Source organism: Trachurus trachurus, assembly GCF_905171665.1.
Source record: "Trachurus trachurus genome assembly, chromosome: 4".
NCBI lineage: Eukaryota > Metazoa > Chordata > Actinopteri > Carangiformes > Carangidae > Trachurus > Trachurus trachurus.
In genome coordinates this window covers 3,364,700-3,380,274 of record NC_139898.1, presented here as the reverse complement: position 1 = coordinate 3,380,274, position 15,575 = coordinate 3,364,700, and the positions used below count along the sequence as shown (strand labels likewise).

The following is a 15,575-nucleotide window of genomic DNA, read 5'->3' as shown; positions in this document are numbered from 1 at the left end:
CACTTTGGGGAAAGGCACGATGCTGTGTGACCTGGTCTGCACCAGGACGGTCAACAGGAGCGTCCAGAACCATGTGAGTGGGACCTCATGTCCTTCTCTCTAAGGCCACCAATTAAAACACATTATTCAAGCTTTCAGCTCTTACTGTTTTTGACTGGCCGATGTATAGTGCCATGCTGGATGATGCCATGTTGCAGAAAAAGTCAAGGAAGGTGAAACTTTTTCTGACCCTGTCTTTTCTTTTAGCAGGAGCCTCCTGCTGCACCACCAGACCACCAGGCTCCATCCACAAGAACTAGATGTTTGATCTGAAAGTGGCCCGGTGAGGTCAGGGCATCACATGTGACATCATATGTGACATTTGTGGTCATCACCATGGCAGAAAAATGGCATTGACCCCAAGGCAAGAGACTGAAGACCAGAACCCACCGACATCCTCTCTCTGTGAACATCAGACCGAACAGCATCAACTGGAAAGAGGTCAGAGGTCAGAGGTCATCAACCTGAAGAGGAAAGCACAAGAAAGTTCAAGGCAGCCACTGACATGTGAGACCCTGAGCAGAAATGTAATATATTAAATGTGCAGTATGTGTGTGTGCGTGTGTCAACAGTGATGTTGACACATGTGTCAACATCATTATCACATATACACACCACATGCCTCTGGATATATGGCTACCTGCCTATGGGACAAGAGATGGAAATTAGCCGCACGGCTACAATCTCTTCTCATATTTACTTAAAAAAAAAAAAAAGTTCAGTAATGTGCATCGTCTCATTTCTTAAATTAATAAACTTGAACTTGAAACTTGAAATATACGAGGATATGGAGATAAATTTAAATATAGAGATATGCTGACAAATCTGTACGCTAATGTACAGTATGTTCCCTAATTTCAATCATACTTATCTTTTTATTCTGGAAGAGAAGTCTCAGACGTTATTGTTAATGATACAGGTTCATAGATGTACATATATTTACGTTGCATAAACACATCTACACAATATCACCATATATTCATAAACATACATACCTGTATTAGTGAGGACTATAGATGTGAAATTGTTCCAATTTGTAATATGTTAATAATTCTTTCGTGTGTGCACAATTCACATTAGTTGTTAGGTGTTGAGTGTAGTTTAGTTGAAGTGTGGTGACTCTACTTCGCAGCAGCCGCTCCGCTGACTCTGGTTCAGTCCTGCTGTTACCTGCAGCCAAACGCCCCGCCCACTTCTACGAACCTGCTCCGGTTGATTGGCAGCTCTGTCAGCCACTCATCGGGCGCAAAGCGTCAGCTTTATGTTCACTCCAGTTCACCAGCCAATCAGAGGAAATGTTCAACAATCGCGACGCCATATGGACTCTAAAATCCGCCATGTTGGTGAGGGACAGAGACCACAGCGCTGTTTCAAAACCTCAAGCGATTTATGGAACAAAAAAATCAATAAAGGAGCGTGTGTCCTTTCTCACATGTAACTTTTCTATTGGTTAATATTTCGTTCTCTTTTCTGTATCCGTGTCACACCGTCAGCAGGCTGTTTATCATCCAGTTTAGTGCTGAATGTGGATGTTAGGATGAAAACGTCATAAATCAGTGGCTGCAACACTGCTGTGTGAAAGTCACTGTGTATGATACAGTTCACAGATTTACATGACTGTCCTCACACATCCATGCACACCTCTCCCCCATTTCCTACTCCACCCCTCCCAACACACTCTCCTCCTGTTTTCTTTCCCTCTCTGCCCCCCGCCCTCCCCGCCGTCCCCCGCGCGCGCGCCTCCCTTACCCATCACCCCCCGCCCCCCCTCGTTCTCCCTCCCCGCACCCCTCCCTCTCTCTCCTTCTCTCCTTCTCTTGCGCTTCCCACTTTCCATCTCAGTATATATCTATAAAGCTATATCTATATCATAATCTATATCTATTTAAGCTACTGTATAGCCTATCTATATCTGAAGTAAGGGGCTGTAATTTCAAAAAACATCTGTAGAATAACACTTCCACAATCAGTAATCAATATAACAGACAGATCAATAGGGAACATAATGGAAAATCACAAAAACCTTTTTGTTAACCGTATATTTTATATATAATACATTTTGTTTGCAGTGTTTGCAAGTTTGCAGTCATTTTCTGCAGTGGTCAGTGAAGTACGGGGTTAGTTGGAATAATTAGGAACAATAACAGTAGCAATGGGTAAGACCTACTGTTTATACAGGATGGAAATACAACTGTGCCAAATACATTGCTCAGAATGCAATTTACATTAGGTAACCTTGCATTATTTGTATATATTCTAAGTAATTCCACTTTACAGTTGTAATCCTGGGACTCAGAGGAAAACTTTTTACTTCTGCAGTATGGCTATTTGTTTCAGATAAATAAAGACAACATGCACTGATGATTGGTAGATCAACACGAGAGCATCTAAAATAGTTTGAGCACCTGAGGCAGCCATAACATTAAACTGCAGCTGACAGAAAATGATGTATTAATTTTGTGTTGTGAGTGATTGTAGTTCATAAGATGGCAGCTGCTGAGCAGGAACTGCAGCAGTGGCTTCAGCAGGAACTGGGTGGTAGAAATAACAGTTGCCTGCCATAGTGGGTCGGTTTAGTCAGTAAGTAAGTAAGTAAGCTGAGAACATGACTGAGATGACAGTGTGCTGGACTGCACAACTTATTAAAGGATTAAAGCTATAGCCTACAGTGTATGTGAGATTTATAGCATGCCGATCCATGTGTTTGTGTATGTGTAGCCTATGTGTGTGTGTGTGTGTGTGTGTGTGTGTGTGTGTGTGTGTCATTCACAAAGTGAAAGTGACAGATTTAAGATTAAAAACTTGTGTGGACAGAATCTGCTCCATATTGAGATAAGACACACACACACATACATACACACACGTAGGCTACACACACACAAACACAACAGAGGGTTGTCTATTGTTTCCCTATGAGCCAATTGCAGGCTGAATATTTTCAAAGCGAGCGGACCAATCAGCGCGCAGCCCCGGACACCTTTCGCCTCCCCCTGCTCTATAAAGGCCGGAGCTCCGGCTGCTGGACACGCCGCTGGCTGGATAAACCTCTTTCTTTCCCCTCTTCTCCGCTCCAGGACTCCACGGCTCGTTTCTTTTTCTTTTACACATTTTTCATCACTCTGACTGGATAACAGTTTGGTTTTTGCACAGCGAACATGGCGGACAGTAAAGTAGAAAGCAGCGGGGAACTGAGCGCCAAGGTAAGGACGAGAGGAGAAGAGATAAGGACACAATGCTTTTTTCTAACTCCTGCCTCCATTTATAACTGTATTAGTAATTAGCCTATTTTAAGCGCAGTGTCGAGATAAAACAGAAAGCCCTCAGTTGATCAGATACAGTGTATAGCCTATAATCTCCATCTGGAGGATGTGGCACATTTTGACATTAAACTCTGTTCCAGTCCATTGAGATGAAAGGTGAAGCAGCTGTGAGAGAGGATGAGGAGCGTGAGGAGAAAAAAAAAAAAAACAGAAAAGAAAATAAATCATGTTCCTCGGCGGCTCCGAGCCTCTGGATCCTCAGGGACTAAGGCATGAGGAGATGAGAACATGCGTATCTGTCATTTCACTAACTAGATTTACGGCTCCATAGTTGCTCCATCCAGGTCGGTCGGTGCTGCGCGCTGATCTGTCGCCAAACTCGCTGAAAGCTCTGCCAGAGAGATTCGGCTGAGTAAATAAAAGCTTATCAGCTGTTCCTCTGCTGCCCGCGGAGCCTCTCGCAGCCCGTGTTAATTCATGCAGCCGTGTAATGAAATAAAGACTTTGACGGCGGAGCCACGCTGCCGCCCACTCTCTGTTTGGATGCAAAAACAAAAAAAAACTGTGCGGCTTGTAAGAAGGAAACTGGCTGAGCAGCGCTGCTCGCTCCGAGCGACGGTCCGCGGTACAAAGAGGTGAGCGCTCGGAGACGGAGCCACATGTACTGTATCCATATCTATCACTGTGGACGTGCGTGTTCTGCACAGAAATGAAACGGCGCATGAAACAGTGCATTGTTATTTTTGGATGGAGTTTTATTGTTGAGAGTTGAGAGCGGTGCAGTGAAAGGCGGACCTCTAACAGCCTGGATAATATCCTCCTCACCATCCAGCTTAGTCTCGGCAGGTTGTAACTAATCGGTGACGTGACTGAACAATAATCTTAGTTTATTCATCTCCAGCTCCGCGGCCGGGAGCGCGCACGGCTCAGTGCGTGTTACAGTGTCATTAGCAGCTACAGAGTCTCCTCTTCATCATCACTGGTGTCAGTGATTAGGTTTCCTCCACTGTACCTGCTGCTGCCGTCTCTCTGTGTGTGTGCGTATGTGTGCGTGCGTGCGTGCGTATGCGCGCGCGCGCGTGTGTAGACACCGTTGAGCTTATTGTTGATTTCCGCCCCCGAGTTAGGTTGTTTCAGAGCTGCATAAAAGTATAGATAGATAGATAGATAGATAGATAGATAGATAGATAGATAGATAGATAGATAGATAGATAGATAGATAGATAGAGCAGGACACAGGTTCAAGTGTGGACTCCTCGGTGTGAGGAGGCGGCAGGTAGGCATAGTGTGTGTGTGTGTGTGTGTGTGTGTGTGTGTGTGTGTGTGTGTGTGTGTGTGTGTGTGTACTTGTACAGCTATACATGTGAGGACCAGTTTGAGTTTTATAATAATTAGGTTTAAGTTAGGTTAAGAGTAATGGTTAAGGTTAGGGTAAGGGGCTTGGTAATACATTATGTCAATGAGTGTCCTCACAAAGATAGCCATACATCATGCGTGAGTGTGTGAGTGTGTGTGAGTGTGTGTACAGGAGTCAGTGTGTGTCACAGAGCTGCAGCACAGTGTGGTGGAGGTGAGCAGCAGGAGGCCACTTCACTGGACATTCACTTGTTTTGGCAGCTGATTATTATCGGACAGAAAGCAGTCCGCCCCGGGGGCTGCTGGGAGTTGTAGTCCCTCTGTATAGTCTCTCTGCACTGGTGGTGAGTCTGGTTCTCCACCACCAGGCTCCGCTCAGACTGAGCGCGAGCAGTGACAGGCGGTGTCAGGTTTCAGCCAGGAGGAGGAGGAGGGGAGGGACTTAGAGAGAGGCGACCAATAGGAGGCCTGAGGTGTAGAGTACCACCTGACTGTAAAAGGCAGCCTGCAGCCAGGAGGATGGAGGGAAACACCTCCGAGAGTTTCCCTCCTTCTCCAGTTTCCGGGACTGGAGCTCCAACCACCAGACTAAACTCCCAGAGTCCAGGGTCTACTACTGGAGCTTCTACTTTCCACTCTGTTTGCTTTAAAACATGGGATGTGTCAAAATGAAACTCCTTTCTATATTTAAAGTGATACATCAGCAACACTTTCCCCAATGCAGCAGGTCAAACAGGTTGATGAAAATGAAACAGAAACTAATGTGACACGTGCTCTCTTCCTCTTTCTCAAGCATTGCACAAGAAGAAGCCAAAAGTATTAATATAAAGTCATATACTATTAGATATATGGTCAACTTTATGGAAACTCTCTGCAGAGAGGATGATGTGCAGAGAGCAACAGGCAGGCAGAGAACAAAGCCAAGAGAAAATACACAAAGACAACACAAGGTTTAGACAAACGCAGAGGCCTGTAAACACTCTGCACAGTGTTTGATGCAGAGCTGAATGTCGACCTTTAACACTAATCACTTAAGTTCATCTGAGAACATAGAGATTGTCATGCCTCCTCAGATTTGGTCATAATGTGGTTTCTTTTGTACTGGTGCTGTTTACGCAACACATAAAGCTGTGTGTTTTGCTTCCAGGAGCTGAAGGAGAAGAAACAGACCGAAGAGGCCGAGAACGGAGAGGAGGCCGCCGCCAACGGAAAGACTGTAAGAGACCCCCCCCCCTCCTCTTGTTTCTCTCCCTGACCCCGGGACTAGACAGGAGTTACTAACTGGACTAACTGTGTGTGTCACCCTGTCAGGACGAGGAGAACGGCGAGCAGGAGAACGAGGTGGACGAGGACGAGGACGACGTGGGGGAAGAGGAGGAGGACGAGGATGCGGAGGGTAGGTGTTTCACCACATCTCCATCAAAGGGAGGGCGAGGAGGAGACGCCGGAGACACGTCCGTCCTGATGCTGCAACTACACAACTCACTCTCTGTGTTATTGACCATGGTTGATAGCTGATTAGAAGAAGGATATCAGATGTAGAGCAGCGTTCAGACTGACGGTTGGAGGTTTGTAGCGTTCACCTTCACTGTGTGAGTGGAAACAGCTGCACATCTGTAACAGGAAGTCGAATAACACACTGACACAGTCACATGAGGTGTGTGTGTGTGTGTGTGTGTGTGTGTGTGTGAGTGAGTGAGGGTGGCACCTGCAGCTTCAGTGCAGAAGAAGATAATCATTAGCACTGATGTGGCCATGAGTTTTAAACAGCACAGGACTTTAATTAGGCTACAAGACATTCACTCACTCACTCAATCAATCAATAATCAATAATCAATAATCAATAATCAATGGCAGCTCTATGTTAATACAGCAGATGTTTGTTGAGATTGTTGAACTTCCACTGCTGTTGTTACAAGTGAGTGTGTCTTTAGGACATGAAGCAACTGTGAGTGGTGTAATGTCACCATACAAACACTGAGCTGCACATTCAGTCCATTAGCAGGGTGGGACTGCCCCCTGGTGGCCACACTCTGCAACTGCAGGACATCCGTAAGACAACTGTGCAATTTACTGAGTTACACCAGTACTCATGTGAGCTGATTTGAACTGGGTTATATTCAGTGTTTGTCAGCAGGTTTCATATTCTGATCATTTCAGAAAGTTAAGCTAAAACATGAATTGGTCGACACAATGGTTTGCTTTTAGCAAGAATTCAAACTTTGAACATATTTTTGTTTTTAGTGAGTAAAGAAAACTAGGTCACAATTCTGGTATATGTGATATACATGACAAACATACTATAATATAAGCACATCATGTAATAACATATCAATAACACAATGCAGATATTAAAATCTTGTGTGAGCTTGAAACCTGTCAACACTAATATTCATCAGGCTGTTGTCATTACAAGTGGAGATTCATGATAAACTGATAAAGATTTATTTACTTTTGTATAAACTTTAGATGAAGCCGTGTTTCTATTCTCTAATCCTCCTGTTTGCATGTCTACTACGTCTCCTAACTCTACCTCTGGTCTCTTTCTCCATTAGTCAATATCAGTGTTGACTGAAACAAGGTCACTGCTAGAGCAGGATACTCCCGTTCATCCTCAGTGTGTTTAGTTGTTTAACCGATCCAGTAGCTGAGTCTCGTGTTAACACGACTTCATGTTAATTTGTGTTAACATGTTATTTCTCTAAAGACCCCAGTCAACAAAGTGATATGTTCTGACGTCACTGCCCTGTCTGTTTCAGCCAGTTGATTCCTACTGAAGATGTAAGTCTTTAAAAACAGCTGTAAGACATGTGACAGATGTAGTTTCTTTTTAAATGTCTTCCTAAAACATCTGTAGTTTTGACAAGCATTACTCAAACATAGTGCATTTGTTGGAGGCTCTTTTCTATTGTGAATTAATACACATTTAGTTGTGTGTTGTGATTGAAGCAGTGTTGTAGTGTCCCTCACCTCTAGGGATGTCACAGTTACTTTTTTCACAATTAATCGCGGTATTAAACGCCACAATTAATTGATTGCAAAGATTCCTAAATACCGTCACTTTCCAAAAAAAGATTATGTATGAACCGTGTCGGCAGATGTGCGCCAAAGTGCAGGTAAATGCACAGATACTGGTCCATTTACCTAACGTAGCATTGAATTGGTAGGAATTTAAATGCTAGAGTGTCATTTGTAATTAAAAAAAAGATTAAAATTAACGTAACATTTGGTATCGATGACAATTAATGACTTGAATATTTCAAACACTTCCCCTGGCGGATTAATAATTGGTCATATTTTAATATATATTTATTATTAGTAATGTATATTTTAACTATATTTGATTTTAATAGTGTTGTGAAATTAATGAATGCATAATAATCGTGATAATCGTAATACCGTGATTATCTCTCTGACAATAATCGTACCAAAAAAAATCTATTATGGTGACATCCCTATGTAGTGATCTGTAACACACTGTTTATGAAATATTCTCCTTCAGTCACCTACAGTTCACACTGTCACTGCATCACCTTCCCTTCGCATGCAGGTGTTAGTTTCACTGACTTTTCTCTGCCTGTGTGTCACATGACCTCCTGTGGTGCTGCACTGAAGACCTATATGTTGTAACTGACATATTATGTGTATTAATTTATGTCACACACACAGTCACACACACACCCTGCACACATAAACCCAGATAACCAGGTTTGCTGACGGTCCAATATAAAAAATGTAGTTGTAAACACACAGTGGCGTGATGGGGACAGTGAGCTGCGGTCTGGGCTCGTCCAGCATGTCTCTGATCATCTGTGTGTGTTCAGGTGATGAGGACGACGATGAGGAAGACGACCTTGACGGACCAACGGGGAAGAGAGCAGCTGAGGATGATGACGATGACGAGGTGAGGAGGAGTTGCCGTACATGCTTTAATATTACAGCTCCACAACAGTATGATGGAACAAACCTGAGGTTGTCGGGGCAACCAGAGATCCAAACATGTCTTGGGTACAACTATCGCTTTTAATAAATGCAAGTAGGTCAAATAGTTTAGTCCCTTGTACATAGCTGATAGTCATGTCAGAGTTTTAGAGAGGAGGTCTCTCTGAGGACATGAGTCTTGAAGACAGAGGGACGTCCTGCTCCAGCAGACTGCAGCAGGTTGTCCCTCCATCAGGATCCACAGACCACAACAGTCTTGACTGACCCAGGGACGGTGATGACACTTCACTTCACTTTCACTTTTTTTTTACTTAAAGGTCCAGTGTGTAAAATCAGAATGAGAATCAGCCTTTATTGTCACTATACAGAAGAAGTACAGTGAAATCAAAGCAATCAACCCGTCCGTACATATACAGCATACAATACATGCAATAAGACAGACATAACAGGATGACTGGCCGGTAAGAGGGGGGAGGAAAAATGAGGGGAAAACAGTGACATCTAGCATTATGATTCTATTATTTATCTATTCAATATTTCTATAGTTTATTTATGAAGTGAAACTCTTGAAACGTGCTCTCTGGTTGGCTGTATTTTCCATTCCGTACAAACATGGCGCCGTAGGATGGCGACACTCTCTAAGCAAGACCGTTGCTATATGTATATATAAAAGAAGAATTATAAGGCTATGAAAACCAAAGAGATTTTATTTTATAGCGATTATAGACTTATACAAATATATTCAATGATAGTATATTCAGATTTTGCCGATAAACCTTGACAAATATTACACACTGGACATTTAACTCACGTCCCTCTGAGAGACACTGAGGCGAGAGGGAGCAGAAGGCTGAAACTGTGAAGGCAGCATAGAGACATGTAGACTGTAGGTCACTGAGCAGCAGAGCGACATGTGCCCTTTAATGCTGATCTGAGGGTTTCTCTCTGTGTGAGTGGAAACCTTTACAGATCCACATGCATCTTTCAAAGCTCTTTGCTCTATAGAGCCCCGGGTATCCTGATGCAGGCTCCTGAGTAGGGTTTCTATAGGGTCTTCTTAAACCCTGACACCTTCATAAAGCGGATCTCAGGTTTCCATTCAGACACACACGGCGCAGACAGCGAGACGTGGGAACACGCCTTTCACACTCCAGCGTGATGGCAGTTAGAAAGAAGTGGGGATCAAATGTACAGCTCACAGATACTGAAGCCTTCTCTAAAAAGAAGAAAGACTCCAGGAAAAATCAATAGTAATACCCACCGAAAGCTCTCAGTCAATGACAGCAACTGATTCTCAGCAATATTATGTTCTTACTTTTGCCATTTGTAATGTAAGAAAAATAATGGTTATCAAGAATGTATAAGATCACAGAGTTTAACATTCAGTTTTTCCCCTCATGTCAGTGAGCACAGAGCTGTGCTGTGTTTTTTGTTAATTTAGTGGGTAGTTGAGAACATTTGATCAGTTATACAGATTTAGCAGCAAACATGACCAAGCATCATTTCTTTCTCAACATCCTCTTTTTCTGTCTTTCAGTGGAATTCACCATAACTGTTTTACAGCCTGTAAAGTCATGTATTTTATCCATGACAACCCACTAAGCTCCTAAATGTCAAGACAGACAGGAAGATATGAAATCCATATTAAAATATGGCCGAGACTGTCAAACCCTTTGACCCATATCTTAGTAAATTTAAAAGTGAAAATGTAATTTTTTCCACGGTGTATGCTCCATTAACTGTGTCTGTCCGTTCCACTGATGTGGGCGGATGAAGAAGCAGCCGGTGCCCGGTAATATTCACCAGCTGAGATCAGTGCAATAAATTAACTGTTCATTTTAGTGGGCTGGCTGAAAGTTAACTTTTACTCAAATAAAATAAATATGTCCAATATTCTGTGTATCTAACAGTTATATATGGCAGTGACTGGTGTCCTGGCTGCAGCTTCACTCCACCACAGCCACAGTATAACAGTAACTTTCTATAGCAGTGGTTCTCAAAGTGGGGTCCGGGGACCCCCAGGGGTCCATGAGAGGATTCAAGGGGGTCCCCAACTTTTTTTTCAGAAATATTACTTTTTTTCCCAGAAATTTCTTGAAAGTTTTTCAAAAATTCATGCCATTGGCAGTAATTTGAACTTACAGGAAGGTAACACTTTATAATAAGTAGCCTACACACTATTAAGCATTAGTTAAGCATTAATAAATACTGAATTATTCATTTATAACGCATGAATACTCATTAGTATGTCGTTTATAAATACAGTTAGTGCTTATCATGATGAGTAAAATATTTTAACTGTGTTTATAAACTACATAGCTACTAATGAGTATTCATGTGTTATAAATGATGAATTCAGTATTTATTAATGCTTAACTAATGCTTAATACTGTGTACTACTTATTATAAAGTGTTACCAAAAGTAACATTGCTCAGTCTCAGAACAAATATTTGTGTATTTCTGGTGTTTGTTTAAAATTTTTCTCCAGTGGGGGGTCCGTGGTCTAATTTGTGTCCGTTTAGGGGTCCTTTGAGAAGCTGCTCTATAGATCTTTCCTCACCAGCAGCTCGGCTTGTATTTCTCCAGACCTCTGATGTGAGAGAGATGACGATGTGGTTACTGGTGTTGGATTCACCCTGACACTTGTCACCTTGTTGTTCCAGGATGAAGTTGAAACCAAGAAGCAGAAGACAGATCAGTAGAGTTCGCAGCCCTGGCTCCGTCTGGGGGACAACGCCATCGAGACACACCGAGACGGTTTTTTTCCAGCGAACCTCCAACACCTCAGTCCTCCCTTCGTAACAAGAATACTTTTAAAAAACAGAATTAGTTTGTATTTTTATTTACATTTTATATTTTTGTAAATATTGTAACGAGGTTGGCCATTTTGCAACAATGATCTTTCTGGGTATCAAGTGGTGCTTTGAGGACTTTTAGATCCAGACTCGTCATCAGCCGTCCACATCCTGTGTGAGCCAACCACAGGCATCCGTCCCTTTACCACCACCAACACACACATACATATACACACACGCACATACAGACACACACACACACACAGGCTTACTGTTATTGCATTAGGTTTCTGCATAGGGTTTCTACAAGGTGTGTGTTGACTCGTAGTGGCATGGGAAGAGTAACAGTGACTCAGCATTCCTCAGAGCGCTGACTGTGTATTACTGTTAGTTTGTGTGAGATTAAAGGCTGTAGTTTTCTGTCCGTCCGTCACTGTCAGATGTTGATGTTCTTCTGTCTGTGCTGTTTTGTTGAACAATAAACAGTCATTTGATTTTGGTGGTTTGTAACTGTGTTAGTTTCAATCTGTCAGAGGTTGTACACACCTGCAGGGAGATGACAGAGGAGAATCAGTGATGTGTGATACTGTCAACAGGAAGTCGTGTGCAGACGTCGACTCCCACTGCCTCTATTTTTACAGTTTCAAAATAAAATTCAGCCCCAACGACAGACTTCTGTTTGAACAGCCAGGAATTCATCTATAAAGCTCCTTGGTGTTGTTGTCAGACATTAAAGTTAAATATTTGTTTTTTTTTAATTATTATTATCTTTAGATAAGTGGTTGATATGTCCTGTGGTTGCTGTCTGTAAATCACAAAGTGGCATATTAACTGTTGGAGACTCTTTTATTTTGAAAATATTCAGCTTGTCAGGTTGCCCTGTCCTGGTTGACAGTTTAAATAAAGTTTGTTCCAGACAGTTGATGCACCAGAGTCTCTGTATTTCACAGCCTCTGTGTATGTGGAGCGTGGGAGTGAGTGATGATGAGAGTGAGCGTCAGTCTGAGTTGAACTGCTGTTCATTACAGACCCAGAAGAGACAAGTCCAGATCCTCCTCATGGAGCTGCTGGGTCCAGGTCCAGAGAAGCTGACAGAGATGATCAGTGATCAACATGAATCTTCACCTTCCTCTGGAGTCTGTGTTCTGGTGGATAAGGTTGCACACACACATGCAGTGTTAGTTTAGTCCTCCAGTCTGACTGGTGTGTGAGATGAAGTAGTGAAAAAAAGAAAGGTCAGAAAACAGAAGAGACAAAAACTGAGAAATATTCTTTTATTAAATGCATCAGTTCTTCTTGAACATGAAGTGAACTGTTCACACTGTTAATTAGCTGTCAAAACTCATTATGTTTTACCACTGTTTTATTTAATAGGCCTGTGTTCTGAAACAATCCTATGAACCCCACACCACTCTTTATAATCCTTAGTAACACTTATTGGATTGATTGCCTCTGGGCATTGGTTCTTTTTTACTTTGGTCTGAATCACAGTTGTTTAAATAAAGAACAGTTTGGTTTTTGGTTGATTTCAAAAGGCCAGTAAGGTGTGTTGATGCTGGCGGTGGAGGGTCTGTCTCAGCTGAGCTCAGGGGTCAGAGGTCAGGGGTCATGTGGGTATGCGGCTGCGGAGGTATTCCAGCACAGCATCTGTTCCTTTGGCCACGATGGCAGCTCTGGGTGCACGGAACGGGTTTCCCTCCAGAGTGAGACACCTGAGGACGACACAGACGTCAGCTCATGGTGTGTTCGGGATTTTCACCCATTTATACAGTGATAGATTATTCTGAATCAAAACTTAAAGCAGTACTAAAGAACTTTCAGTTTTGGTTGAGTTTGGCGGCGCCTGTGGACCAAAGCAGTAGTGTTTTGCCTGAAGGAAGACTCCATTTCCCATGAACACTAGCGTGAAGCCCTGCAAATATCCTGCATTAAAATTAACAGAAGACGTCCAAACTAAGTTTCTGTTTCCAGTGGATCATTTCAAAGTGAAAACACAAACATAATCCATTGCTAAAGTGCCGTTTTGCCTGTTCCTTCCTTGTTGTGACTCGCAAAAGTGAAAGTGAAAGTAAAGTGAGAGCCGGGTTCCTACCATGCTCCTCAAAGCTACTTAGTGCCACAGAAAGAGATACAGACCCCCTCAGGCCACGACAGAGGTGTCATTCAACTTGTTGTAAGTCGATGTATCATCACAAAAGTTATGAAAATATTTTATGAAGGTTGAAAAGTTACTTAGTGTTGGTTTAAAGCAGAAGTAAGCGATCCGGTCGTTTTGGCTAATGCTGCGTTCCAGGCAGGCTTTTGAAACCGTAAATTACAGCTTCAAGTCACAACTTACGATTTTGTAGCGTACCAGGCAACCCACTCATGTTTTTCCGACCTGTTTTACCGGTGAAAGTCACTATAACGGCCACTCGTAACTTCCGACCCGTGAACTCGTACCAGATCGAACTGGTACAACTTCACAGGTCGGAAAAACACGAGTTACGAGTTGCCTTGAACGCACCATAACAGTCCTCGTCCCTACGTCACCACATTCACGGCGTCCCTTGGCTGCACACACAGCCCTGCATGCCGTTCTCTCTCCTCATTGGATAAAAACTGTAGGATACGATAAATGTTTTCTCCTCGGCTCAGAGCAGAGCAGAGTGACTGACAGACCCGTGTTTCAGACCAAACACTCTATGTAAGTGATTGCTGTCGGAAGATATAACTATTTAAGACTTATATTAACACAAATATATCACTTACTTCTGCTTTAAATTCCCTAGTTTTGTCTTGTCTTTGTCACTTCACTTTGTTATTTCTAACATAATATGATATTGAATCCAGCATCGGTCATGTCATTCCCCCTCTCTCTGCCTCCCCATTTCCTATCTCTCTCAACTATACTGTCAATTAAAGGCAATAAAAGCCCCAGAAAATATACTTTAAAAAGAAAATATGAAACTTTCCACCTAAGAACAAGAACATGAGTTGTTTTAGAGGTAAATTCATGTAAAACCGCTGATGCACGTTCCTGTCAGGGGCAGTTTTTCGGTAAGCAGTCTCTGCATTTGTCTCTAAAACAACTCTGTCTCGTAACGTTATGTTATTATCTCATAGCGTGGTGAATGTGCAGGTCACATCTTGTCCACCAGAGCATTTTGGAGTTGTTGGATTGTGTATTTGATGAGTTTGATGAGGGAAACTAAGAAATCCCATTAGCCTCTGTAGTGTAGCTCTGAGCAGCTCACAGCTCTGCTCCACCGTTCTAAAAATAGCTTGCAGCGACAATTAAAGGTAACAAACCTACTGCTAAAACTTTAGGGATTATGGCAATGGGCCAATTTGCCAAAATGTTGAACTATCCCTTTAAGTGCTGTCTGACATCTTATACAGTGTCAGCATACGGCACATTACAATCAATCTGTGTGTGTGTGGTGTGTGTTTGTGTAGTGTGTGTGTGTGTGTGTGTGTGTGTGTGTACCTGGGAGGTATGGTGGTCAGCTGGTTCTTGCTGAAGTTAACAGTGGTGACACCCTGATCTCAAACTTTAAGCTGCTTATTTCATCAGATTGAAGATGTCACTAATATTTCCTGCTGCACAGGAAAACTTAAGTCACAGAAGAAAAACATAAAGTTCAAGTTTTTGCTTTGGTTGAAAAATGTGACTAAGTTCTGCTGTGAGCAGTAAAAATCAACTCAGTCAACTACAACATTTGTAAATGGCCACAAACATGAGGCAGCACCAACTGTGACAGTTCATTTGTAAAGTTCTGACCTCTGACCTCTGCTGATCCTTCACTCTGTGTGTGACACACACATGTGGTTGACTGACCTGAACACCAGGGACTTTAGAGTTTTAATGTTGTGCACGTTGACGCTGGCCTGGCTGGGTAACGTCATGGCTGTAGCTTCATCTGCTTTCTCAGGCTCCTCTGCAAACACACACACACAAAGGTTAGTAGCTCCAATTCATAAAGTTGGGCTAAGTTTTAAAGATGGAAGCTTTGAGGCATCGTATAGCTCAGTTAGTAGAGCAGGCCAGGCGCCCCATTACATTAACAGAGGCTATAGTCCTCGCTGCAGCGGCCCCGGGTTTAATTCCACACCTGGTTGCCCTTTGCTGCAGGTTGTTCCCCCTCTCTCTGTTTCCCCATTTCTGGTCTCTCTCTAACTGTCCTATCGTAATAAAGGCAC

The 15,575-nt window shown here is 42.8% G+C and overlaps 1 protein-coding gene across 1 annotated transcript; it reads left to right on the top strand.

Annotated features, from left to right (window-relative positions):
- Positions 1-3,044: 3,044 nt before the first annotated feature.
- On the top strand, positions 3,045-12,317 carry ptmaa (prothymosin alpha a). Its single transcript, XM_083970381.1, has 5 exons — positions 3,045-3,239; positions 5,803-5,871; positions 5,967-6,051; positions 8,480-8,559; positions 11,262-12,317. The coding sequence occupies exons 1-5, from the start codon at positions 3,195-3,197 to the stop codon at positions 11,298-11,300; spliced, it is 318 nt and encodes a 105-aa protein (XP_083826507.1). The 5' UTR covers positions 3,045-3,194; the 3' UTR covers positions 11,301-12,317.
- Positions 12,318-15,575: the final 3,258 nt, after the last annotated feature.

Bases quoted from the DNA above. Each gene is read 5' to 3' on its own strand.
- ptmaa (XM_083970381.1), top strand. From the start codon at position 3,195: ATGGCGGACAGTAAAGTAGAAAGCAGCGGGGAACTGAGCGCCAAG. The intron at 3,240-5,802 runs GTAAGGACGAGA...TTTTGCTTCCAG, and splicing joins GCGGGGAACTGAGCGCCAAG to GAGCTGAAGGAGAAGAAACA. The intron at 8,560-11,261 runs GTGAGGAGGAGT...TTGTTGTTCCAG, and splicing joins AGGATGATGACGATGACGAG to GATGAAGTTGAAACCAAGAA.